The sequence below is a fragment of the Sturnira hondurensis genome, unplaced genomic scaffold, assembly GCF_014824575.4.
Source record: "Sturnira hondurensis isolate 20B ecotype Veracruz unplaced genomic scaffold, ASM1482457v3 Scaffold0024230, whole genome shotgun sequence".
NCBI lineage: Eukaryota > Metazoa > Chordata > Mammalia > Chiroptera > Phyllostomidae > Sturnira > Sturnira hondurensis.
Window position 1 is genome coordinate 48,899 of NW_028096861.1, and position 27,855 is coordinate 76,753.

Sequence of the window (27,855 nt, forward strand, 5' to 3'; positions counted from 1 at the left end):
ACAGGGAAATTGAGACAGACAGTTGAACCAATGGCTGAGCAATTTACAGCCAGATCAGAAGGCCACCTCCCTAGAGATGACATCTAGGAATCAGTTGTATTTTTCAGCTCTGGGCCCAGAAAAGCAGCAGAGTCATGGGATTACTTAGGATCAGTTATGATGACTAAGGACCCCCGGCCCAATCACTGTCCAATCAGTGGAGACTATGACCCTGAAAGGGCACACCTGGAGAACTGATGAATATTCTGCTAAAACCGTCCCCTGAGTCCTCCCCTAGGGTTCCCTCCTGCAAGAGAGCTTATGAAAGCCACAAGACAAAGGCCCTGAGCAGGCTGCTCTTTGTCTGGGGAGCAGCACACCATTCCCTTTCTGCTCTTCTTCCCCCACAGGCATGTATCTCCTAAACTCTAAGGGACCCTAAGACATGCAACTAGGGGAGCAATGGGCAACAGTAGTTGTCCCAGGGTAACCACCCCCACCCACGATCATTTCTCTAAGGCCTCCTTTTCTTTGACGTCCCAGTTAGCTAACGCAGCCCTGCCTAGACTCTCCTGTTGCTTCCTCTATGTAAGCCTTTCCTTGTGTCACTGTCCCCAGCTTTCATAAATGTGTCCTCATGGTCACATGGACGCATGTTGTGAAGTCCTTCCTACATGAAGTGAAGCACCCACACACTACACCTGGCCCTAGGCAGCCCCAACTCAGGGCCAGGTCCTTTGTTCTGTAACAATATCATAAAGATTATTTATATAAATACTAGTGGATCTTTTCAGCCCCTAGGTAACTGACCTTTTATTTCACCATATAAAGCATAACAAAATATACCAGCCTCCTAAGATTTTTCGAGTCCATTCCTTTTCATAGAAAGACATATAGGTATGTTCTGCATGAACATGGGGATGATTAGGAGGAAAACATGGCTGATCCAAGAACTCATATTTGACTAGAAAATTACAGCTTAAGTATCCAGGCAAATTTTACCAGAGTTTTAATGCAAAGTTCAATTTAATTTTTTAAATAAAAGAATGATCCCTAGACAGAGGAAACTATTATCTTTTTGTTATTTAAACATTTCAAATCACAGGCATTTCAAGTTCTATGTAATCAGAAACTAAATGAAATAAAGGGAGGAAAAATTGTCATCAAGTTTAGCTCAGAGCTGGTATTAGTACTGGTGCCCTCAGAATAGGGGTTATATTGTTCATTGACAAGATCATTACTGGAATCATTCTTCATTGGTTTGCCTTATATTTCTATTCTCACTTGTTCATGACTTTGTACACAGTTCTGCTTTACCCAAACATATTTATACATGGTTAATTGTTTTATAAAATGTAAATAAAATTGTTTTGAGGCTTTCTAAAATAGAAAGTTATGGAGTCACACAGCTGAATAAGGCAATTTTTTTGTTGCTGCTTACAGATAGCTTCCACATTACTGAAAGTTTGAAAGCTAAATACTGTTAATGTGCCTGGTTATTCCTCAAGAAAAGCAGCCTTGTTAATTGGAAATTAAACAAATGAGTGGAATTATTAATGAGTAAAAACTCTAGAGGGCACTTAATGTGGTGGTCATAATAACGGTATGTAGACTTATCTTTCACGCACACATCCACATAATAGATACAGCTAAAATAAGACTTTGTTATCAAATTTAAAGTATATATATATATATATATATATATATATATATATAGTAATTGTTCCTATACATTAAGCAGTTTGCTTCTCAGAGTAGGAGGAATCTTTAAAATTGCTCAATGGTAAGTATATTTGGCAGACATAGAACTTGAAATTAAGGAGCTGAGTCATCTACTACTTCTGCTAGAGTTTTCAGTTAAATGACGGGTCCAGCTGGGTAGCTTTTTAAAAAAAAATCAATAACAACCTCTTTTACTCTATACAGGGAAAGGAAAAGGAAAGGGGAGAAATGAAGGTGGGTGGTAGAAGTTAGAGTTAAGTCAGAAGCTCTGTATCAGGGAAGTGCCTATTTTCTAAGAAGCAAAAAAATGGAATTGAAACTGCTGAAAGATCAACAGCACTTTTTAGTGACTTTGGCTAAATCTGCCTTTTACTATGTTTTAAAAATGATTCTTGTTTTTGCTTGTAGAATTTTTTTCTAGGAACTTTTAATGTGATTTTAATCAACTTTTCAGTTGATTTTAACATGTAAAATGTAAGACCTGATTTAAAGGCATTTTTTCCTTAAATATTTGGAAGACTAATCCTGTTGAATCAACAGCTATATTATAAAGGACCCTGAATTTCGAGTTATTAGGTTTTTGAAGTAGTATGGTCAGATACTTATTATTCTGTCTCTAATAAGTCATGTAATTAATGGAAATCTCAAAGTAAACTTACATATAACTATATTTCCATAACTAGAAGAGAATATGGTTAGTGTATTTTAAAGGTATGATATTCATCTAGGCCAGATGACATAATTTACTTAATCATTACAAAAAGATCACACAGTTAAATCACTCAGATTACTATTCTCCACCAGCGAAATAAGGAAGCGAATAGGACAGAATTAGTATAAAACATAACAAAAAAGGCTCTTTTCAGTAGTTGATAATTCTTTAGTGTTCTTCTGGTGCACTTTTGGATGAGAATGAAAAGCTTACCATGCAGCTGTGAAAAATAAGCCAGTGAGAGGAATTCTAGACACTCACTTCCCATCAAGTATATTTTGATTCAGGCATTAAATTCTCTCTTATTTTTCTCATTAAATCTTGATTATTATGTCAGCTGTCTAGAGAATACTCTGTTAAATGACAAAGGATTCCAGTGTAGAAGCAGTGGTCCATTAGCAACCTTAAAATTTATTCACTTTTCTCCATTAACTCCTTATTTTTTAAAATTATGTCTCAGGTGGGGAAGTGGGAGTTGGGGAATGAAATTCTCCGTAGGGGGTTTTGTAATTTCCTTTTATCAGATTATTGCCTCACAACAGGAAATGATTTTATTTGAAGTTAAATGGTATTTTTCTTCTGAAATGGGAACCTCAAAATACTTTCCAAAGCTTTCAAAAATTAAAATACCTATGAATACAAATAAATCCATTTCTTTAAAAATGTTTGATCAAATGTTTTGGGGACTTTAGATTTGTAGTCCAGTAAGATGAAAATAAAGTGAAACTGCATTAAGTTGACAAAAAGTATTATTAGGAGGCACAGCATATGAAATACCTTGAGAGCTTCCTTCAGACAAGCAGATGGATACTTCATCATTTCTGTCATTATCCTCTTCTACTTCAGGACCAGCTTCCTCTCCTGTTGTGAGTGCAGACAAAGAACCAGACTCTAGCTGCTCAGAAAAATCAGCAGGTCCTCCCCTTGGAGGTGGAACTTCAATCCCCATTAAACGATATTTCCTCCTTCGATTCCCAATCCAAGTCTTTATAAGAGAAATATAAGAGGAAGCTTTGTAAACATAGAAACCTTAGCAGTTCTGGCCATTAAAATAATGACTGAGTGCTGCATAAAATATGATTAAAAATAATAAATAGGTACCTAGAATAATAAAATTTTATTATTACTCAATAAATTAAAATAAAATAATTGTTTTTGCTTTTAGATATGTTATTAGCAGAAAGATAGTATTTATTTAAATATTCAGAGTTTTAAGAAACATGTAGTCCATTGTAGAATGCTTATTTATTTGTTTATTTATTTATTTATTTTGGAGAAAATAATTCACCAAATCTTTCAAAAAAGAACAGTAATTGGTTCTTTTTCTAAAGGGATGGTCACACAGCTATAATTATAATTCATCTCCTATTTTGCACCTTGTTCTTCTTAGGTGAAAATGTGCCTTCCATTAACCTCATTTGGCTTCACAACGGTTACCTGGTTATTTTGTGTATTCTAAAATTTCATTTTATTAGATTTAGAACCATTTTTAAACTTTTTTTTTCAGGTTTAAAATGGCTTTGCTTTTATTAATAACAGTTGATTGACAGGCCGATGTGTCTGAATGTGAAAGAAATATTAGCGAACAAAGGGGCAAATTCCTTGAAGCAATTCTGAGAACTTTTATTTTAGTCAGTTTCTTTCTTTTTTTAATATATTTTATTGATTATACCATTACAGTTGTTCTATCCCCCCCCCTTCAATCCCCTCCACCCGCACCCTCCACCCCCCACCATTCTCCCCCCCCTTAGTTTATAACCACGTGTCTCAAGTTCTTTGGACTTTTTATATTAAAATAATTTTAAAGCCACAGGAAGTTGCAAAGATAAGTCTCAATTCAGTCATCTCCAATTAATATTTTACATGATTATAGCACATAACAACTGGAAACATAAAATATGTGTATACACTTCCATGTTCTTTTAGCACATCATTCTTCTTCCTCTCCTTCCCACCACTTCCAACAACTGGCAACCACTAATCTGCGTAATTTCAAGTATGCTACATAAATGGAGTCATGTAGCATAAGAGTTTTTGAAACTTTTTTCCACTCAGTATGATTTTCTGGATTTATTTAGGATGCATGTATGAATAGTCCATTCCTAGAATTGCTAACTACTTAGCGATAAAAAAATTTCATGAAATGCCCTGGGTGGTGTAGCTCAGTGGATTGAGCATGGGCCTGTGAAGCAAGGGGTCACCAGTTTGATTCCCAGTCAGGACACATGCCTGGGTTGCAGGCCAGGTCCCCAGTAGGGGCACATGAGAGGCAACCACACATTGGTGTTTCTCTCCCACTCTTTCTCCTTTCCTTCCCCTCTCTCTAAAAACAAACAAACAAACAAACAAACAAATATTTCCATGAAACTTACATACCATTTTTCCTGATTTTTTCACTCAATGATTGTTTAACCATTCACTCTATGGAGGAAATTTGAATTTTTGTCTATTGTTATAGACAATAGACAAATTGTTATAAATTTTGTCTATTACATATTAAGCTTCTATGAATAGTCACGTACAGGATTTTATGCAGTTATGTTTTTTATTTCTCTAGGATAAGTGACCAAGAATGCAATTGCTGGGTCATATGGTAATTGTATGTTTAGTTTACATAAACTAAATTGTCAAATTGTTTCCAGAGCGGTTGTACCATTTTACATTCTTACCAACAATGTATGAGAGATCCAGTTTCTTGGCATTCTTGCCAGCATTTGGATAATCAGTATCTTTTTATTATCATTTTAACTGTTTTCATTAGAGCACGTACTGATCAATGATGGAGTTCTTAATTTGATTTCTCCAATCACTAGTGATAGTGAAAATCTTTTCATGTGATTATTTACCATCCATATATCCTCTTTAATGAAGTGTTTCTTTATGTCTTTTTCCATTTGTCTAATTGAGTTGTTTTCTCTGATGTTGAGTTTTGGGAGTACTTTATATAGTCTATATATGATTTATTTGTCAAATATGTCATTTGCAAATATTTTTTCCCAGTGTTTAGCATGCATTTTTATCATGTACTGTGCAACACAAAAATTTTTAATTGTTATAATTATCAAGTTTTTGCTTTGTTCTTAAACAAAGTGTGCTTTTAGTGCCATTTCTAAAAATTCTTCATCAATCCCTATGTCCCAAAGAATTTCCCCTGTTATCTTCTCAAAGTTTAATAGTTCAAGTTTTTGCTTTTAAATCTGTGATTCATTTTGAATTTTTGCTTAAGGTGTGATATTTAGGTCAAGTTTCATTTGTTTTCCTACAGATATAGAATTTTTCCTGCACTTACTTAAAAAGACTTCCTTCATTGAACTGCTTTTTCACCTTTGTCAAAAATCAACAGTGTGGGGATTGACTGTGGGAGTCTGGGGTAGGCTGGGTGAAGGAGGGTAAAGTAGGAAAATTAGGACAACTGTAATAGAATAACAATAAAAAATCAAATTAAGCTGGCCATATTTGTGTTGGACTATTTCTGGGTTCTGTATTCTGTACCACTGACCACACCATCTTGATTACTGTAGCTGTAAAATGGGTCTTGAAATTGGGTAGGTGGATTTATTTTACTTTATTTTACCCAAATTGTTTCAGTTATTCTAGCATATTGCCTTTCAATATGAGTTTTAGAATTATCTTATGTACATCAACAAGAAATCTTGCTGGGACTTTTATAGGAATTATGTTAAACCTGTGTATCAATTTTGGAAGAATTTACAGTTTTTTTATGTTGAGTCTTTACAGTCCATGATCACAGAAATGTTTATCCATTATTTAGAACTTCCGAGATTTCTTTCAACAGTATTTTATAATTTTCAGCATATAAGTCTTGTATATGTATTGTTAAGATTTACACTTAAGTATTTGCTTTCTCAGTATTTTGTAAACAGTGTATCTTTAATTTCAGTTTCAATGTGTTCACTTGTACTGTATAAGAGTTGATTTTTATATATTGATCTTGTGCACAGAGACCTTGTTGAATTCAGTTATTTGCTGTAGAGTGGTTTTTTTTTTTTTTTTGGTGGATTACTTGGGTTATTTTTTACATAGCCAACCATCTACATTTTTAAAAAATATTTTATTTATTTATCTTTAGAGGGGAAGTGAAGGAGAGAGGAAGGAAACATCAATGTATGGTTGCTTCTTGTGCATCCCCTGCAGGGAACTGGCCCCTGCGGGGAACTGACCCCTGAGGGGAACTGGCCTGCAACCCAGGCATGTGCCCTGACTGGGAATCAAACCACGATCGTCTGGTTCGCAGGCCCTCACTCAATCCATTGAACTACACCAGCCAGGGCAACATGTACATTTTTTAATTTATTTTATTACATTATTGTTTTGCTGGCCAGAATTTCCAGTACTGTACTCAGTAAAGGTGGTAAGAGTGGACACCCTGTTTTCTTTTTGATCTCTGGAAAAAAGCATTCTAATTTTTCCTTTTTTAAAAAAATTTAATTCTTCTTCAAGTACAGTTTTCTGTCTTGTATTCCCAGCCCTGCCCCACCCAGTGCTCCCCACCTCCCTCCCATCTCCGCCCCCCACCTTAGTTATTGTCCATGTGTCCTTTATACTTGTTCATATGAGTCCTTCCCCTTTTCCCCTGTGATTCTCTCCCCTCTCCCCTCTGGACCCTGTCAGCACATTCTGTATTTCATTGTCTTTGGTTACATTTTGCTTGCTTGTTTGTTTTGTTGTTTAGATTCCTGTTAAAGGTGATATCATATGGTATTTGTCTTTCACTGCGTGGCTTATTTCGCTCAGCAAAATGCTTTCCAGTTCTGTCCATGATGTTGCAAAAGGTAGGAGCTCCTTCTTCCTTTCTGCAGCATAGAATTCCATAGTGTAAATGTACCATAGCTTTTTGATCCAGTCATTGACCGATGGGCATCTAGGTTGCTTCCAACTCTTGGCTATCCTAAATTGTGCTGCTATGAATATCGGGGTACATAGGTTCTTTTGGATTGGTGCTTCAGTGTTCTTAGGATATACTCCTAACAGTGGAATTGCTGGGTGAAAAGGCACGTTCATTTTTAGTTTTTTTAGAAAATTCCGTACTGTTTTCCATAGTGGTTGTACCAGTCTGCAATCCCACCAACAGTGAACTAGGGTCCCCTTTTCCCCACAACCTCTCCAGCACTTGTTGTTTGTTTCTCTGTTTATGATAGCCATTCTGACTGGTGTAAACTGGTATCTCATTGTGGTTTTGATTTGCATCTCTCTGATAGCTAGTGATATCGAGCATCTTTTCATGCGTCTCTGGATCCTCTGTATGTCCTCCTTGGTGAAGTGTCTGTTCAAGTCCTTTGCCCATTTTTTAAATTGGGTTGCTCATCTTCTTTGAGTGGAGTCGTGTGGGTTCTTTGTATATTTTGGAGATTAAACCTTTGTCCGAGGTATCATTGGCAAATACGTTTTCCCAAACAGTTGCTTCTCTTTTTATCTTGATACTGTTTTCCTTAGCCATGCAGAAGCTTTTAAGTTTGATGAGATCCCATTTGTTTATTCTTTCCTTTATGTCTCTTGCTCTGGGGGACATATCAGTAAAAATATTGCTGCATGGAATATCTGAGATTTTCCTGCCAGGGCTCTCCTCTAGGGTTTTAATGGTGTCGCAGCTTATATTTAAGTCTTTTATCCACCTTGAATTAACTTTGGTGTATGGTGTAAGTTGTTGCTAAAGTTTCATTTTTTTACATGTAGCTGTCCAGTTCTCCCAACACCATTTGTTGAAAAGGCTGTCTTTACTCCATTTTATGTTATTGCCCCCTTTGTCAAATATTAATTGACTGTAGAGATTTGGGTTTATTTCTGGGCTCTCTGTTCTATTCCATTGGTATATGTGCCTGTTTTTATGCCAGTACCAGGCTATTTTGATTACTGTGGCCTTGTAATACAGTTTGATATCAGGTATTGTGATCCCTCCTACTTTGTTCTTCTTTCTCAAAATTGCAGCTGCTATTCGGGGTCTTTTATGGTTCCATATAAATTTTTGAAGTGTTTGTTCTATGTCTGTGAAATATGCCATTGGTACTTTAATAGGCATTGCATTGAATCTGTAAATTGCTTTAAGTAGTATGGACATTTTGATGATGTTAATTCTTCCAATCCATGACCACGGTATATGTTTCAATTTGTTTGTGTCTTCCTTGATTTCTTTGTTCAGTGTTGTATAGTTTTCTGCATACATGTCTTTTACCTCCTTGGTTAGGTTTATTCCCAGATATTTTATTTTTGTTTTTGTTATATTGAATGGAATTTTTTTTATTTCTCCTTCTGTTGTTTCATTGTTGGTATACAAAAATGCCTTTGAAGCCCTGGCTGGTGTAGCTCAGTGGATTGAGTGCGGGCCTGCGAACCAGACGATCGCGGTTCGATTCCCAGTCAGGGCACATGTCTGGGTTGTAGGCCAGTTCCCTGCAGGCCAACTCCCAGCAGGGGACGCACGAAAGGCAACCATACATTGATGTTTCTCTCCCTCTCTCCTTCCCTTCCCCTCTAAAGATAAATAAATAAAATATTTAAAAAAAAAATGCCTTTGATTTCTGGATATTGACTTTGTATCCCGATGTTTTGCCAAATTAATTTATTAGTTTGAGCAGTTTTTTGGTAGAGGCTATAGGATTTTCCATGTACACTATCATGTCATCTGAAAACAATGACCATTTTGTTTCCTCCTTTCCGATTTGGATGCCTTTTATTTCCTTTTCTAGTCTGATCGCTGTGGCCAGAACTTCCAATACTATATTGAATAGAAGTGGTAAAAGTCAGCAACCTTGTCTTGTTCCTGATCTTAGTGGAAAAGCTTTTAGTTTTTTGCCCATTGAGTATGATGTTGGCTGTAGGCCTTTCCTATATGGCCTTTATTATATTGAGGAATGCTCCCTGTATTCCTATTTTTCTGAGTACCTTTATCATAAACGGGTGTTTTACTTTATCAAAAGCTTTTTCCAAGTCTATTGACATGATCATGTGGTTTTTGTCTTTGCTCTTGTTTATGTGATGTATTACATTTACTGATTTATGAATATTGAACCATCCCTACATCCCTGGGATGAATCCCACTTGGTCGTGGTGTATGATCTTTTTCATGTATTGGTGGATGTGATTTGCCAATATTTTATTGAGGATTTTAGCATCTATGTTCATCAGCAATATTGGCCTGAAGTTTTCTTTCTTTGTTGTGTCTCTATCTGATTTTGGAATTAGGATGATGCTGGCTTCATAAAAGGAGTTGGGGAGTTTTCCTTCCTTTTGGATTTTTTGTAATAATCTATGAAGAATAGGGGTTAGCTCTTCCTTAAAAGCTTTGTACAATTCTCCTGTGAAACCATCTGGTCCAGGGCTTTTGTGTGATGAGAGTTTTTTGATTATTGCTTCAATTTCATTTGCTGTTATTGGCCTGTTCAGGTTTTCTTCTTCTTTTTCATTGAGTTTTGGAAGATTATATTTTTCTAGAAATGTGTACCTTTCACCCAGGTTTTCAAATTTCTTGGCATACAGTTCTGCATAGTAATTTTTTACAATCCTTTCTATTTCTGTGGTATCAGTTTTAATCTCTCCTCTTTCATTTCTGATTGTGTTTATTTGGGTCCTCTCTCTTTTTTTCTTGATGAGCCTACTTACAGGCTTGTCTATTTTTTTATCTTTTCAAAAAACAACTCCTGGATTCATTGATCCTTAGAATTGTGCTTTTAGTCTCTATTCCATTTAATTCTGCTCTGATCTTCGTTATTTCCTTCCTTGTACTTGTTCTGGGCTGTCTTTGTTGTTGTTCTTTGAGTTCTTGCAGGCGTCGGGTTAGGTTGTTTGTTTGAAATGTTTCTATCTTCTTTAGGTAAGCCTGTATCACTATGAACTTCCCTCTCATGACTGCCTTCACTGTGTCCCATAAGTTTTGGATTGTTGTGAGTTCATTTTCATTTGTTTCCAGAAACTTTTTTATTTGTTTCCTGATTTCTATCTTGACCCATTTGTTATTTAATAGCATACCATTCAGTCTCCATGATTTTGGGTGTTTGGGGTTTTTTTTCCTGTGGGGTTGGTTTCTAATTTCAGTTCCTTGTGATTAGAGAAAATGCTTGGTACGATTTCTATTTCTCTGAATTTGTTGAGACTCGTTTTGTGTCTTATCATGTGGTCTGTCTTTGAAAATATTCCATGTGCATTTGAAAAGAATGTGTATTTAGCTTCTTTGGGATGGAGGGCTTATATATATCAATTAGGTCCATTTCATCTAGGGTGTTGTTTAATGCTGCAATATCTTTGTTGATATTTTGTTTGGAAGATCTGTCCTTTTTTGATAGTGGGGTGTTAAAATCTCCTACTATAATTGTGTTGCTGTCAATATCTTTCTTGAGGTCCTCTAGGATTTTCTTTATATATTTGGGTGCTCCTATGTTGGGTGCATATATATTTATGATGTAAATGTCTTCTTGGTGGATTCTTCCCTTGAGTAATATGAAGTGACCTTCTGGGTTTCTCTTTATGGCCCCCTTTTTTTAGGTCTATTTTGTATGGTATGAGAATTGCTACCCCAGCTTTTTGTTTTTTCTTGACCATTTGCTTGGAAAATTTTTTTTCCTTCCTTTCACTTTTAGTCTGTGATGGTCTTTTGTCCTGAGGGGGGTCTCCTGTAGGCAGCATATGTGTGGGTCATGCTTTCTTATCCATTCAGCTATTCTATGTCTTTTAATTGGTGCATTTAATCCATTTACATTTAAGGTTATATTGAAAGGTACTTATTCATTGCCATTTATGTACCTGTGTTCCTCTCCATCTCTCTCTTTTCCTTCCTTTCCTTTTAGTATTTCTTGTAGACCTGGTTTGGTGGAGGCGTATTCTTTTAGACTTCTTTTGTCTTGGAAGCTCTTTATTTGGCCTTCTATCTTGGTTAAGAGCCTCTCTGGGTAAAGTAGCCTTGGTTGTAGGGCTCTGGTTCTCATTACTGGAATATTTCTTGCCATTCTCTTCTTGCTTGGAATGTTTCCATTGAGAAGTCAGTAGCCAACCTTATTGGGAATCTCTTGTATGTTACTTCCTTTTTCTCCCTTGCTGCCTTTACGATTCTTTCTTTGTCTTGGAGTTTTGCCATTTTAATGATGATGTGTCTTGCAGTAGGCCTCTTTGGGTTCCACTTGATTGGGACTCTGCAATTCCTGGATTTGTGTGACTTTATCTCTCATCAAATGAGGAAAATTTTCCATTATTACTCTTTCAAGTAGATTTTCTATCCCTTGTTCTTCTTCTCCTTCTGGTATTCCTATTATTCGGATATTATTATGTTTCACATTGTCTTGCATTTCTCTTAAACCCTCCTCATTCTTTTTGATTCTCTTTTCCATTACTTGGTCCCTCTGGGAGATTCTTTCTACTCTGTCTTCTAGGTCACTGATGTGGTCTTCCGCCTCATCGATTCTACCCTTCATACCTTGTACTGTGTTCTTCAGTTCAGAAATTGTATTCTTCATTTCCTCTTGGCCTTTACTGATGGTTTCTATTTCTTTTTTCATGTTGATATAGTTTGCAGAGAGTTCATTGTACCTCCCCTGTAGTTTCTGGTAGCTCGTTGTACGCTCTTTGAATTTCCTGATAACCAGTGCTTTGAATTCAATATCTGATCGTTGACTTGCCTCTATTTCATCTAACATTCTTTCTGAGACTTCCTCCTTTTCTGTCATTTGGGGATTGTTTCTTTGTCTTCCCATTGTTTGTGATACTCTTCCTGTCAGCCTCAGCTTCTTACATTGATCTGTTCTGGTTCCCTGGGTTTATGGTGTGAACTTCTGTGGTAGGATACCTGTGAAATTCAGTGGTGCAGTCGGCTGCAGGTATCTTCATGTTCTCTGGTTTCGCCTACTCCTTTCGGCCAGAGGTCGCCCGCCATGGGTGCAGCCCACCGCTGAGGAGGCCGCGGGCACAGCCACTTTTGTCCTCACTCGCCTTCTGGAGTCCTCGCCAACCTGCAGCTGTCTGGTTCCTCTGTCACAGGCTCTGGTCTCTTATTTTCATAAATGTTGGGGAATTGTTGGTTGATTATGCTGCTCTTCAGTAGATCCGCCTGGATTTTCTATCAGGTGCATGGGAGCTGGGTTCCCTCCGTGCTACTCTTTCGACATCTTAATCTCCTTGCATTCTAATTTTTCATCATTAATTAAAATGTTAGCTGTAGGTTTTGAGTGCTTGTACATTTCTTTTTGGAGGATGTCTTTTTAAAAACTTGTCTTAATTGTATTTTTCCATTAGCATTTATCCCCCTTATACACCACTCCACTCCACAATCACCACCCTGTTATCCATGTCCATGAGTCCTGTTTTGTTTTTGTTAGACCCATCCACTGCCTAACCCTGCCACCTATGGAGGAGGTTTTTAATGATGAATCCACCTAATATATTTCATATTAGATAAGTGTGGTACTGTTCACTCTTCAAGTACTGCTCCATTTCCTGTGAACTCAAATTTGTGTGTGTAGAGTTCTTTGTAGCATTTTTCATTATCTTCTTAATGTTTTTAATGTCTATAATGGTATCCCTGGCTACTTACAGATACTAGTACTTTGTTTCTTCTCTCATTTTTTAATTTGCACATTTTGATAAGATGTTTGTTAATGTCACCAATGTTTTCAATGGACTCACTTATTTTTTCATTGGATTTTTCTATTTTTCATCTTTGAATATGTAGCTTAGCCTATGAATTTCAATTACAAGTGCTTCTCAGCCCCATTTAAATGGGACCAAATGTCTAAAGGGAGCTGAAGTTTGTTATTTCACTCATTCGGTTCAGCTAGGCTCTGGCAAATCTCCAATAAGTTAGACTCTGGTAATATAGTTGTCTTTCAGTGCAGGCTTTGTTGAGAAAAACAGAACATTCTGGCATATTGTATTTTAATTAAACTTGTTGGGGTGACCTTGGTTAATTAAATAATATAGGTTTGAAATGTAAAATTCTTTCATACATGATCTATATATTGCATTGTTTCCTCACCATCCAAAGTCAAATCTTCTGTCACCAAATATTTGGCCTCCTTTATCCTTTACTGCCCCCACTTCCCTCTGGTAACCACCACACTGTTGTCTGTGTCTATGAGTTTCAGTTTTATATCCCCCACATGAGTGAGATCATATGATTGTTAGCTTTTTTTCTGACTGACTTTCTGTGCTTGGCATAATATTCTCAAGATTCATCCATGTTGTCACAAATGACAGACTTATCATTTTTATAGCTGAGTAGCATTCCATAGTATCTATGTACCACATCTTTATCCAATCACCAATCAAAATACACTATGATTATTTCTATGTCTTGGCCACCACAAATAATGTTGCAAAGAACATAGGGGTGCATATATCTTTGTGAATAAATATCCTCTTTCATATTCCATTGAATATAACCCAGAGACAAATTATTTTATCATGTAGGTCCTCAGATTCTTCATCTGAGGAAACTGCAAACTTAGGGAACTGGTTTCCAAATTGTTAGTCTACTGGATAATCTTTGTCCCTTCAAGATACTCATAAATCTGTAGAATAACACTGGATGTTTTCCTTTTTCTGTTTTTTTTTTAAATATTGTTGTTCAGGTAAAGATGTCTCCATTTTCCCACCACCATTCCCCCCTCCCAACCCATCCCCACCTCCCACTCTCAATTCTGCCCACTTTGGTTTGTTCATGGGTCCTTTATACATGTTCCTTGACAACCCTTCCCCCTTCTCCCCCATTAACAATACAAATATAGTGGCTATTAAAAATTTGGACCTTTAGGCCCTTTAAGCTTCTAAGTATATTTCTATTAAGATGTCATGAATAATATTTCAAACTGCTCTTATTTTATAGGTATATTATCACATATTTGCAATCTGTGTATGCTGTACATAGCAGGTGTACCTTTCTGTTAATACAGTAGTTAAAAAGCAGGCATGATATATTTTCATGAAAGTTAAACTTACAGTTTAGTAGAGGTATAGAAAATAAGCAAATAGAAAATAAAATATAGATTACAAACTTTAACCAAGTATTATAAATGGAAAAAACAGATATAATATTCAGCCACAATAACATAGTGTGATGAAGTGGTCTCTTCCAAATTTACCTGATCATGAGGATTATTACAAAAAAACATACAGATTCTCAGGCCTTTCCTTGCAAATCATGATTTAGTAGGTCTGGGGTGGGGTGATCTGTATTTTACGAATTGTGTAAGATAATTCTATAATGAAGCATACAATGGTGAAGCAGAAATGGAAATAATGTTAGACTGACAATAGAGAGATCTGGCCTGTAGTCATTTACTGGCAAGTCATTCCCACATCTATCCTGATTTTCCTTACATGAAATAAAAGCATGCAATTCAATCTCAAGGTGCCCACCAGCTTTGAGTCAATGTCTATGTTAGACAATACAGAGTTTATTATTATTTTTACACATACATTAGGGGTGAAAGGTTATATATAATGCAAAAATAAAAGTAAAAACAATATAATTTAAAACCATTCTTCTATTTAAAGACATTTTAAATGTAACCATGCTTCTTGGAAAATAAACATAATGTAAAATGTAGAAACATACATCTGTTTCCTGTGAAATTTATTTAAGTCTTTCAAATGTATTTTAAACATTCAAACATATGTTGTTTATACAGAAATTTGACTACATATGAGTACATTTTGACATATGTCCACTATAACCAAACACAGATGGAAAGAATCGGCATTAAACTAAATTGTAGAATGATAGGGGAAGAAAGTATTTTTAAGAACTTATGGTGCTTTACACTTGTTAGCCACATATATTAACTCAAAATACTCCTCCACTATCTCTATTTCCTGTTAACTGAAGTACATTATAAAACTTTTACCATGCTAAACTTTAAGTTCTTAGGAGAGTTGCATTTTTCCATGGCACTTAGAAGGTTTGGGGTATCCAGTAGGTGTTCAATTTACCATTGATGTATGAGAAAGTCAATAAATAATAGACATTAACCTGGTAATAACATTCCATGCTAAAGAAATATGTGCACATAATAACACTCAATATAGTTAAAATAAAAATATGTCAAGTCCACTCCCTAGCCTTTTTAAAAGCATAAGATATCAGGAGAAAACATGCATCTGAAATTTCCAAATTATATGACTGACAAGTAATGGTTAACTAGACATCCTGAGATAAAGTTCATCCTGGTGATTAATAAGTACAAGGTCTATTAGACTTAAAAATACTTACATAAATTTTCCTAAATCCCAGGAATATATTTATGTGGTTAATATATTCTTCTTTAGAATTAATCTACCAAATATTACAGAAGAGGGTACAACATATCAACTCTTCAAATTTTCTGTCTGCTGTGGGCAGGCTGGCATTTTGTAGAAATAACTAGAAACAAAGGATACTAATCTGTCCTCTATCATTTCCTCTAGTAAAAGTTTTAATTAGCCTTAAACAAGAATATAATGGTAAAACTTCTTCTTTTCTTTTTTAATGTATGTTAGGACTTTCTACATGGATTAAGCACTCTGTACATAGCAACGGCTCAGTGAATGCTTTGGCCATTTTTTTACAGCAATTGTGACTAAAATCTGTTGGTATTGAAGAGAATCACAGCTAGAAACCCTGTACATCCCTTTTCTTTCATTTTGAAAAAGTATGTTTTTAGGAATATCCTGTTGTGTATCTTCTCTCTCCTGTGGTTTAGGGTCTCAAGGAGACCCTGTAGCAGTCAATGGAGCTTAAAAGCTTCCGTAATAGCACATGATATTTATTAGTATGAGTGGCAAATTGAATGCAAACAAAAGTGAAAAAAACAGTGGAAAACTTGGAAGATAAAATTGAGGACATCTTACTGAAAGTATAGCAAATAGACAAAAAGATTGAAAATGGAAATCTCAGGGTAACTGCTGTGCTCCAGGTGTAGAATAACCAATCAAGATTGGAGCAGGTTATAAGATTCCAGGATAAGATTCTTCAGGATGATAAAACTATTACATTACCAAATGCACATAAATGTATTGAGAAGAGATATATACAACTGGGAAGGGTTTGTAGATAAATTAGTAGCAGGTACCTAGAAAAGTAAGCAAGCAAATATACAAAAACCAAAAACTAATTAAGTAATGAACTCTAAAGGAACAAAATAATGTTATGCAGAAAAGGAAAATAATAATATTATACAGCATAATTCAAACGTGAAAAGCATATAAAATATCAAACTAACACAAATTATATAAAAACTATACTGGGAAAATAAGAAGAGAAGTATATATGTAGGTGAAAGAATTAATGAAGGGGTCTTGAAAGAAAGTTTTTAAAAGCCTCGCATTTCTTATTAGAATATTGGTCAAGAATGCTGAGCACTGAAAAATAAAAAAGTAGTAATAAAAACAGATTTGAGAGAGACTTCTAATTGTTCTCCAATATTTCTTCTCTCTCTTCCAGAATAATAGAAATTATATTGGATTCTCACAATATAACTACATTTGCAGCTTCTTTTCAATTAGGTATGGCTAAGAGACTAATCATTAGCCAGTATTGTATAAGTGAATATGTCTTTTGACAGTTCCTGGAAATCCCCTTTGAAAGACAGCTCGTATACAACCATTGCTCCTCCTTTCTTCCCATATCTGTCATGCCGCCTGGAACATAAATGCCATACCTTTGAGGACAAGGGATACATTGTAGGGATGGCAGAATGTAAGGTGTAATGCACTGATGTCTTTGAGGACTTCATAGTGCAGAATTTGTATGCCAATTCTAAATTGTATACCCTTGGATTTCTACATGAAATTGAGATATCTTGTGTAAACCACTGATATTTTGAGTCTTTCTGTTACTTACAACCAGAGCTACTTCTGATTAATACAGGACATTATTCATAGATGGAGGTAAATACCAAAGGAATTGTCTAAAAGAGTGGGAAGTACTTGACTTTGGCAACTAGAAAATGGTAGGAGAGAAGGAGTGAAAAGTGTTTTGTATTGAGTTGTGTAGAACTTGATTCCTTAAGTGTTGTGCACGCATAACTCAGATTTAAAAGATAAAAAATGGCAGGTACAACAAAAACACATCTCTACATTTTCCTATTCTTAGCTTTTGCTTAGGATCCTCATACCATAATTCCAGTTTAATTTTTCTTCAGTCATTTGTATTCTCATGTCATCCCTTTAGTTAGACTCCAAGTGTCTTAAAAATAGGAAAAGTGTCTAATGTTTTTCCAATTACTTGTTAGTATATGTAACACCCAGCATGTTCAGTAAATACAAGATTTATTTTTTATTTCCCATCTGGATTCTAACAAAATAAAAAGAAAGGCTCTCAGCAGGACAGTATTTTGAGACTAGTATTTATTTTGATAACTCTGTGCTCTATGACTTCTCCCCATAATTTTCCATCTATTTCCATGTATATATGAGAAAATATTTCTTCCTATAGAAGAGTTCTGTATTTTGCCACGTCTTTAATAGTACTTCTGTCTTATATTTTGGAACAAATCTTTAGTGTGAGCTGCAGCTTAGTCATACTTGCTCACAAAAGCCAACTCTTGCCATTTCTTCTGAACTCTACACTGAAAGAACCATGGAATCAACCACAGTGGGAATCTTCATATCATAGAAATTAACAAATATTTTCCTTAAAGGTTTGATTGTTAAATATTTAGCAGTACACAATGCCACTATCTAAATCTTATATTGACATCTTCCCTTTTCCCCCCAATTTTTTAATTTTAATTTAATTATTGTTCAAGTACAGTTGGATATCTTTCTTTTAAAAATTTTTATTGTTATTCAATTAAAATTGTCCCCATTTCCCCGATTACTCTCCTCTGCCCTACCTACCCCACCTCCCACATTCAATCTTTGCCCCCCCCCCATAGTCTTTGTCTATGGGTCCTTTATACATGTTCCTTGATGACATCTTTCAAATGGAATGAAAAATGCTGTTACCTAGATTGATCAATATAAATTCCAATCCATCATTCATTAAAAAATATGTTCCCTGGCTGGTGTAGCTCAGTGGATTGAGTGTGGGCCTGTGAAGCAAAGGATTGCGGTTCGATTCCCAGTCAGGGCACATGCCTGGGTTGTGGGCCAGGTCCCCAGTAGGGGACACATGAGAGGCAACCACACATTGATGTTTCTCTCCCACTCTTTCTCCTTCCTGTCCCCTCTCTCTAAAAATAAATAAATAAAATATTTTAAAAAATATGTGACATGTATTTCAGATCACCTCATGTAAATTTTTAAACAATGGAACATAAACATTGAAAATAGCATATAATTTACTCACTTAATATGTACAACAAAAATGTTTTTTAATATAATCACAGAGTTGTGCAACAATCACCACTACCTAATTCTGGAATATTTCTATCACGAAAAAGGAAAACCTATACCCTTTAGCAGTGACTCCCCATTCATCCTTACACCCAGCTTAAGGCATGCACTAATCTGTCTCTGTAAGTGTGTCAATTCTGGACATTTCATATAAATGGATTCATATAATATGTGGTCTTTTGTAACTTGATCTTTCACTTAGTATACTGTTTTCAAGATGCATCTATTTTGTCACATGTTTCAGTATTTAATTCCTTGACATAGCCCTACAACAGCTCATTATATGCATATGACATATTGTGTTTACCCATTTACTTGATGGACATTTGAGTTTTTCTACTTTTTGGTATTATGAATAATGCAGTTAAGAACATCCACGTATAAGTTTTCGAGTGGACATATGATTCATTTCTTTTGGGTGTATATCTAAAAGTGGGATTTTTGGGTCATATAATAAATCTGCTAATTTAGAGAAGTATTTTCCAAAGAGGCTAAAACATTTTACATTTTTACCAGAAGTGTATAATGGTTCTAATTTCTCCACATCCTAGCTAACAGTGGTTACCTGTCTTTTTTATTTTAGCCATCATAGTAGTTGCTGAGTGATATCACATTGTTATTTTAATTTCCATAATTATAAATCATGTTGAACAACTTTTTATGTGTTTATTGGCCATTTGTATATCTTCTTCGGATAAATGCTTATTCAAAAATTTTGCCCATTTTTTAGCCCTGGCTGGTGTAGCTCAGTGGATTGAGCATGGGCCTGTGAATCAGATGATCGTGGTTCAATTCCCAGTCAGGGCACATGCCTGGGTTGCAGGCCAGTTCCCAGCAGGGGACTCACAAGAGGCAACCATACATTGATATTTCTCTCCTTCCCTTCCCCTCTAAAGATAAATAAATAAAATCTTTGAAAAAAATTTTGCCCATTTTTTAAAAATTGCATTATTTGTATTTTATTATTGAGATGTAGGAGTCTTTACATATTGTGGATGTAAGTTGCTTATCAGATATATGATTTGAACATATTTCCTCCCATTATTTGTGTTATCTTTTTCACTATAGTGATGGTATTATTTCCATCACATCATATATTTTTAAAGCTTTTATTTATGACACTCATCAACCACACCATAAAAATTATTGAAAATGTCTTACCCGAACTATTTCACAGTCAACATTTAATTCAGTTGCAACTGCTTCAATTTTCTCTCTACAGATTGAGCCAAGGCTGGTCATGCCGTTGTCCCAGTATTTCTTAAGGGTGGCTAAGTCTCTGTCACTGAACTGAGTGCGGTCTTGTAGCTGTAGAACAAATTTTAAAAATTAGAATAACTGAAAGAAAAAATATTATAATGCCCTGGCCAGATAGCTCAGTTGGTTAGAGCACCAGGATACACCAAGGTTGCAGGCTCGATCCCTGGTCAAGGCACACACAAGAGGCAACCAATAAATGTGTCCATAAGTGGGACAATAAAACTCTCTCTCTCTCTCTTCTCTCTCTCTCTCCCCCACCTTTCTCATCAATAAATAAAAATTTAAAAGTATAGAGCGTATCATCATGGTGAGACGTGGTAGGTTATTTTCAACGCAAAACAGTAGCTACATTAATTTCACAATTCTTACTGTGTTCCCCCCAATTTTGAAATGGGTATTTTCATATTTATTTTTATAACACAAAAGTGTACTAGAATAAAATAGGCAAAACATTTTAGCTGATAGTAGTTAAGCAATATTGCTCTTCAATGGTTATAATCACACAAATAATTCATGTAATTATTAAAAAATACAGATAATTTTAAAAATGAACAGAATTTCAATTAACCACACTCCTGTAAATAACACTTGTTCACATTGTAATGTATATTCTTTCCACCTTTTTTCTATGATACACACATTCATATTTACACTACATATATTAAAAATATAACAGGGTCAGGATTACATCACTGTGCTGCCTTTTGATAGCCTAGATTTCCATACATATAGGTCTCCTACTAAATTTACAATTGTTTAAAAAAGATAGATAAAAAGTATGAAGATAATGTAGCCCTAAGAAATCAATCATATTTATGGCTTAAAGAAGTTTCATAACAAGTTTCCTATTCTTTTTCTTCTTAGGTTTTTAAACCAATAGATTAGAAACTTTATATATTACTTTAATGCAGTGAATCCTGTTGGCATCCCTAGGATGTAAATTAGAAGCATGAGAGAATAATAACCTCTATTTTACTGATAAGGAATCAGGAAGAGAAGAGTCAGAGGACACATTTAACAGGACACAGAGAACTTGTGGCAGAGGTGGAAATAGAGATACATCTGATTTTTTTTCCTACTAGCTTTATACCTATGATGTTTCCAGCTATCTCAAAAGGTGGTAAAAAAACCTAAAAATGAACTTTAATTAAAAATATGTCCTGTGGAGCCCTATGTGTGTATGTATGTGTTTGTGGTGAAAGTGAAAGTGACAGAAAGAGTGAGAGAAAGCCTGTGAAAATGAATGAGTTGAGGGCAAATGTTGCAAATTATGACACGAAGCATAAGGTTCTGTTGCTTTGCCTAAGAAGATATGGTCTGGTCCCACATGAGGACTAGACTTCAAGTCCTTTCTAGACATATACTGCTTTCATCATCTCCTTTCTAACAAAAGTTTAAAATAAAACACTTTCCCAAGTTGGATTTGGGTAACAATGGAAAATAATGTATATATAGCATTACTTAAAAGAGTTATCATACCTAAAACTGACATTAATACTAAACAATAGGAGCAAATTTGTTTTAAAACTACATCCTTTCAAAAAGGATTTGGAGCTATCAGGAGGTAAATCAATAAATGAATTCTTAGTTTTGTACTATGATAGTGAAGTTACATTGTATACTTATGTGTGTCTCTTCATAAAAAAATGCAGTATACTTTGTGTGTGTGTTAATTTTCTGATTGCTACATTTGTTCTCTACTTCTTAAAAAACCCTGATAGGTAGCGTTTATTTCACTTACTAGTACAGATTACATGTTCCAAATGAATAAATCAAATCATGCCATTCAAGCTTTCTAATGAAATGGAACAACCCTTAAATTATTTACAACATAAAAATCTCATTAGGTGCCCATCCTATATTGATTGTTCAATAGCTGTGGAGCTAAAATGTTCAATATAAAACTCAGAGCAAAATTAATGGTAATAAGGTTCTAAGTCCATCATAACAGCCATCATAAATTGCCCATATTTTTCCATTGCTGTTGCATCAAATTCTTCAGTGCAAGCTAGTTTAAATTACTGACAAAAAGGAAGAAATAATGTACAGAAAACTGAAACACATGCAGCCAATTAATTTCTAATTCATTTAGAGGACATCTAAAGCTGATTCATCTCTTAAAATGAACTAAATAAAACCTTATTTAATTCTTAGAAATGTGCTGGGGTCTCAGATTGTTAATAGGGCGACCTATTATGGTAATACCTATTAAGTAGAAGCTTATGAGGGAAGAGCAGATATTTTTAAAGCTTCTAAGAGCATATTTTAAATAATAGAATAAATGAAGTAATAAAAATCAATTAGCATTAAAACTGAATACCCATTTGCTAGGGAAAAAAAAAGTGGACACTTAAAAGAAAAGGTGGTTTCTTCCCTGAGGAAATCTGAAGGGGAGATTAGTTTTGTTTTCCTATTGAACTTTAAAGCCACTTTCAAGTTACAGGACATGCCACAACCTTAATATTGGCTCAAGTGAGGGAGGCATATTTGGCAAGTAGATTTTGTGAAAGGAGTGACATTCCAGTAACCCTGAAATTCAAGGTAAAACCTGAGGCTTGGCCCAAGTGACCAGATAATTGTGTTAATTTCACTTAGATTATATTGCAGCACAATAGGAATATTTTGACTTCTTCACCAACCTCAAGGACATTTCCAGGAATTAAGTTCTTTGCTTCTTTTTTAAAAGTAACACAAGGTGAGCTCTGGCTGGGTGGTTTAGTTGGTTGGAGCATTGTCCTGTGAACCAAAATGTTGTGGGTTCAATCCCTAGTCAGGGCACATACCTACGATGCAGATTCAAACACCAGATGAGGTACCTACGATGCAGATTCAAACACCAGATGAGGTGTGTATGGGAGGCAACTGACCAATGTTTCTCTTTTACATCAATGTTTCTCTCACTGTCTCTCTCCCTCCCCCTTCCTCTTGTCTAAAATCAATAAACATCCTCACGTGAGGATTAAAAAAAAATAAAAAACAAGGTAACAAAATTCTGGTATTGGAGAGCAGAGTTTCCTGTTTCAATTATGTACTTCAGTTAAATGTAGATAGAACTCAACTATATATTTGGACTCAGGAAAACCCTTCAAAATGAGAACTATCAAAATTTTATTTTTCAATTACAGATGACATACAATATTATATTAGTGTCAGGTGTACAACGTAGTGATTAGACATTAATATACCTTACGAAGTGATCACCCTAGTAAGTCTAGGGTGATTTGACCCCATACATAGTTAATACAATATTATTGACTATATTCCCTGTGCTGTACTTTACTATTGACTATTGTAAATTACCTGCGACTATTTTCAAACTACCATTCTGTACTCTCTAATCTCTTCACCTTTTCATCCAGCCCTCCACCCTCCCTTATGGCAACATCAGTCTGTTCTCTGTATCTATGAGTCTGTTTCTATTGTTTGCTTATTTTGTTCTTTTGGGTTCCTCATTTAAGTGAAATTATGTGATATTTGTCTTTCTCTGACTTATTTCAGTTAGCATAATACCCTCTACACCCATCCATGCTATCATTAATGGTAATATTTCATTCTATTTTATGACCAAGTAGTATCCCATTGTATATATGTACCACCACTTATCCATTCATCTATCAATGGGCACTTTGTTGCTTCCATATCTTTGTTAATGTAAATAACACTGCCATGAACAAAGGGGTGCCTATATTCTTATGAACTTGGGGGAGTTATTCCAATATTCAAAAGTGGAATGGCTGGGGCATAAGGCATTTTCATTTTTAATTTTTTTGAGGAAGCTCCATACTCTTCTCCACACTGGTTGTACCAGTCTGCATTCCCAACAACACTGCATGAGGTTTCCCTTTTCTCCATTGTAATCAACCAGTTCTGTGAGCATTCTGATCACCAGTGTTTTAAATTGTGCATCTGAGAGGTTCGCTATTTCTTTTTCGCTTAGAGTTATCAGCTCTGGGTCTTTGAGTTCTTCTTGAGCCATATTTTGAACTGTTCGTGCCTGTTACTATGAGGAGCGGAGCCCTAGGTTTTCACCAGTGTGGGGCAACTCAGTCTCTGGGTTGTGACAGTGTATGTGGGGGCCGGGTCAAAGAGGGGCAATGGTGGTCCCCTCTGCCGCCTCCTGCTGACGGGGCTGCGTGGTCCATCCCACTGCTCACTCCTCTGCTGCTTTATCTGCACGTGAATGTGTGACCATGGTCAGCCTGCCCTGCACCCTCACTGGGTCTGTGCTGCTACCCCAGCTGCCTGCGCGCCTGGGTCGGGGGATCTTTCCTGCCAGATCCTGCTCCCTTGCTGGCTCCGCCCCTCTTACCAGTCCTGGTTTGAATGGTTCGTTGTTGTTGGACTTCCGTATAGTTCAATTTTCTGTTATTTGGCTGAATCTTTGTTTACTAAACCTTTGTCGTATTCAAACTTGGTTGTGGGAGAAGGCACAGTGTTTCCACCTACACCTCCATTTGGCGGAAGTCTCTGTTCTTTAATTTTGGATGTTTCTTTGTATCCTCCTTTTGGCTGCCTCTATGTATTTCTTTCTGTGTATTAGATTGACCTGTGTCTCCCAGTCTTGGTGTGGTAGCCTTATGTAGTCAGTGTCCTGTGAGGCTCAGTAGTACAATCTACATGATTGCCAGATGTAGGTGCTCCAGAAATGTTCCTTGTGTGGGTTATGTAAACTCTTTTGTTGTAGTTGAGTCTTAGTTACTATTAGCTTATTCATGGTTGGGGTTAACCCTCAGGCTAGCTGATTGAAGATTAACCCTGACTAAAATGTACAAGGTGCTGTGTGGGGGCTCATTCCACTAAGTAGAATTTGTTCCAGTGGGGTCTAATGCTTGCCAAGATATCCATTTTGGTGTGCCACTTATGGAGGTATTTAGGTTGTATTCTACTGTGGTCCAAAGTCCACTACCAGGTATATTGATTCTGGTCCTCTTGGGAGGGATTCTGGGGCAGGTCAATGTCAGACCCTGCCTGTAACCAGCCCTGAGCTACATGTTAGGAATTACAAAGTGATCCAGTTGGTAGGTGGCTCTGCTGGGCTTGGGTGCTCATGGGAGGGACCGCCAGAGTTGGCTCCTACCAGTACCAAGTTTTGGGAAGGTCAGCAAAATGCCCAAGAGTTATAAGGGTAAGGTCAGTAGAGTCAATCAGACTAAAGCAGATAAAGATTTGGCCAAGTAGAGGGGGGAATTTGTACAGGAATGGTGGCCTGATCAGTTTACCCAGGGAAAAATATCCCACACCCCAGAGTCACACAATTCAGTTTTTCCTTGTGCATTTCTGATATCCCCTGAGTCTTCCCAGACATCTTTGATGGATTTCCAAAAAAGATTGTGCCATGGGTCCATGCTGGCTGCAGCTAGCTGATTCCTCAGCAGTGTTTGATCTTTGCAGAGTGGGCTCATGAGGAGTTGGGAGGGAGGGGCTAGTGTATCTACCCAGTCTGATGCCCTGTGGCAGGGAGCTCTTGACCCAGGGAAATTATATCTGTGGGTAGTCTGTCAAAGGGACTAAGCATAGGGACAAAACCATATAACCCAGTCTCTGCATGTAGGACTCTAGTCTTCTCTGAGCTGCTGTCCCTCCACCGGAGCTCAGGGTAAGTGGCCCTTGAAGAGGGTGCCTAGGTTTCTAGCACTCTCCCTGGTGAATGGAATCCCTACTGTTTTCACAGCCAGATGTTATGTGAGTTCCTTTTTCCCAGCAATGGTGCTCTGGGCTGGAAAGCCTGGCATGAAGCTGAGACCCCCCGTGTTCCTCAGGGGCACCATTGCAACTGATATATCTTTCTAGATTGTCAACTGCTGCACACAGGTTTTGGACCAGCCCTTTTCACGTCTCTGATCACTCCTACCAGTCTTGATGTGGATTCTTCTGTAAGTCCTCGGTTATGAGTCTTCTTGTTCAGGTAGTCTTCAGTTGGTTATTCAGGTTGATTGTTCTATAACTAGGTAATTGCCATTTGTTCTTGAGAGGAGGTGAGTGTAACTTCTGCCTACTCTGCCACCATCTTGGATCTCTTACTTCAGTGCTTTTAACTGCTACATTGCATTCTATCATATGGATAATCTCTGATTTACTTAAAAGATTTATCTAATATTGGATATTTAGGTGGTGTCAGGTTATTGCTATTAAAAACAATGTGGAAGTGGCCATTTTCATAGATATACCTTACCTTATATTTACAATTATATGTAATGAAAAATTCTTAACCATGTGTTTTGATCACCTCTATTGTTTCCAGTTGATGGAGAAGAGATTCCTACTCTACAGTTATGAGAATGGCAGAACAAATTAGTCCCAACACCAGACAGATGCAATCAACTCAGTGTATTATTTTCTTATACTCACAGCCAGGAAGAGGAAAACACTGGATGACACACAGGGTGACATACGGATTTCACTTGGAAACAGAATGAATAAACAGAGGCTGTGGTGTAACTCCTGAGGTTGGTAAAATCCCTTTATCCTACAGGAGTATGTGATTGGATTTTTTAATCATTTTCAAGGCTGAAATATATGTTAGTCCCTATTTTCCTATATCTATATCAGTGCTAGCTGAACTTTGTAATTTCTGCTACTTTAGTAAAAATTAACACAGTAGCTTTTCCTTATTTGTGGTTTTACTCTCCATAGTTTCAGTTATCCATGGTCAACCATGATCTGAAAATATTAAATAGAAAATTACAGAAATAAAAGATTCATGAGTTTTAAATTGTGTACTGTTTTGACTTACATGATAGAGTATTGTGCTGTTGTGCTCCATTGTGGATGTAAATCACCTTTTTCTCTAGCTATATACTCATGCTGTATACACTACCCACCTGTTACTCACTTACTTGCTGTCTTGGTTATCAGATTGCCTATAGCACTGCTTGTCTCAAGTAACCCTTATTTTACTTAATAATGACCCCCAAACAGAAGAATAGTGATGCTGGTAACTCAGATAGGCCAAAGAGGATTCATAAAGTGCTTCCATTAAGTGAAAAGTTGAAATTTCAGTACTATCCACTGAAGATCTTCAAACTTATCCCCTTCAGGTAAAAAGGAGTACCATATCTATCTTGACTGAAAGAGATGGAAAAAATATTTCATGAAAATAAAAACAAAACAAAATGCTAGGATACCAATACTTATACCAGAGAAAATATAATTTATTTTTATTATTCTATTTTATTTATTATTTTTTAAAGATTTTATTTATTTATCTTTAGAGAGGAAGGGAAGGAGAGAAGTATCAATGTATGGTTGCCTCTCGTGAGTCCCCTGCTGGGAACTGGCCTGCAACCCAGGCATGTGCCCTGACTGGGAATTGAACCACGATCATCTGATTCGCAGGCCCATGCTCAATCCACTGAGCTACACCAGCCAGGGCCTTTTATTATTATATTTTAATCTTCATCTGAGGATATGTTTTTTTTTTTATTTTAGTGAGAGAAGAAGTTGGGGGAGGGGGAGAGAGCAAGAGAGAGGGACATTGATGTGAGAGAGGAAAACATTGATTGGTTGACTGTTGTATGCACCCTGACTGGGGATCAAACCCACATTTTGGTATAGTGGATGACACTGCAACCAACTGAGCTGCCGGGCAAGGGCCTGGACAAAATAGACTTCAAACAAAGCTATAACAAGAGACAAAAAAGGACCCAGCAATTCCACTTTGGGGCACTTATCTGAAAACAAAACACTAATTTGAAAAGATACATGCAGCACTATGTTCACTGAAGCATTATTTGCAATAGTTAGTATATGGAAGCAATATATTTATATATATATATAATGAAATATTACTCTGCCAAAAAAGGAATAAAATCTTGTCATGTGTGACAACATGGATATACCCTGAGGGTATTATGCTAATTGAAATGTGT

General features: G+C 36.2%; 1 protein-coding gene across 1 annotated transcript in view; it reads right to left on the reverse strand.

Annotated features, from left to right (window-relative positions):
• The window catches only part of HDX (highly divergent homeobox), a 98,076-nt gene that overhangs the window by 13,699 nt on the left and 56,522 nt on the right, over positions 1 to 27,855 (reverse strand). The window contains exons 5-6 of the mRNA XM_037038337.1: positions 19,889 to 20,035; positions 3,191 to 3,398 (exon numbers count right to left, since the gene is read on the reverse strand). Coding sequence (XP_036894232.1) covers positions 3,191 to 3,398; positions 19,889 to 20,035 — 355 coding nt within the window. The remainder of the gene's footprint in view (positions 1 to 3,190; positions 3,399 to 19,888; positions 20,036 to 27,855) is intronic.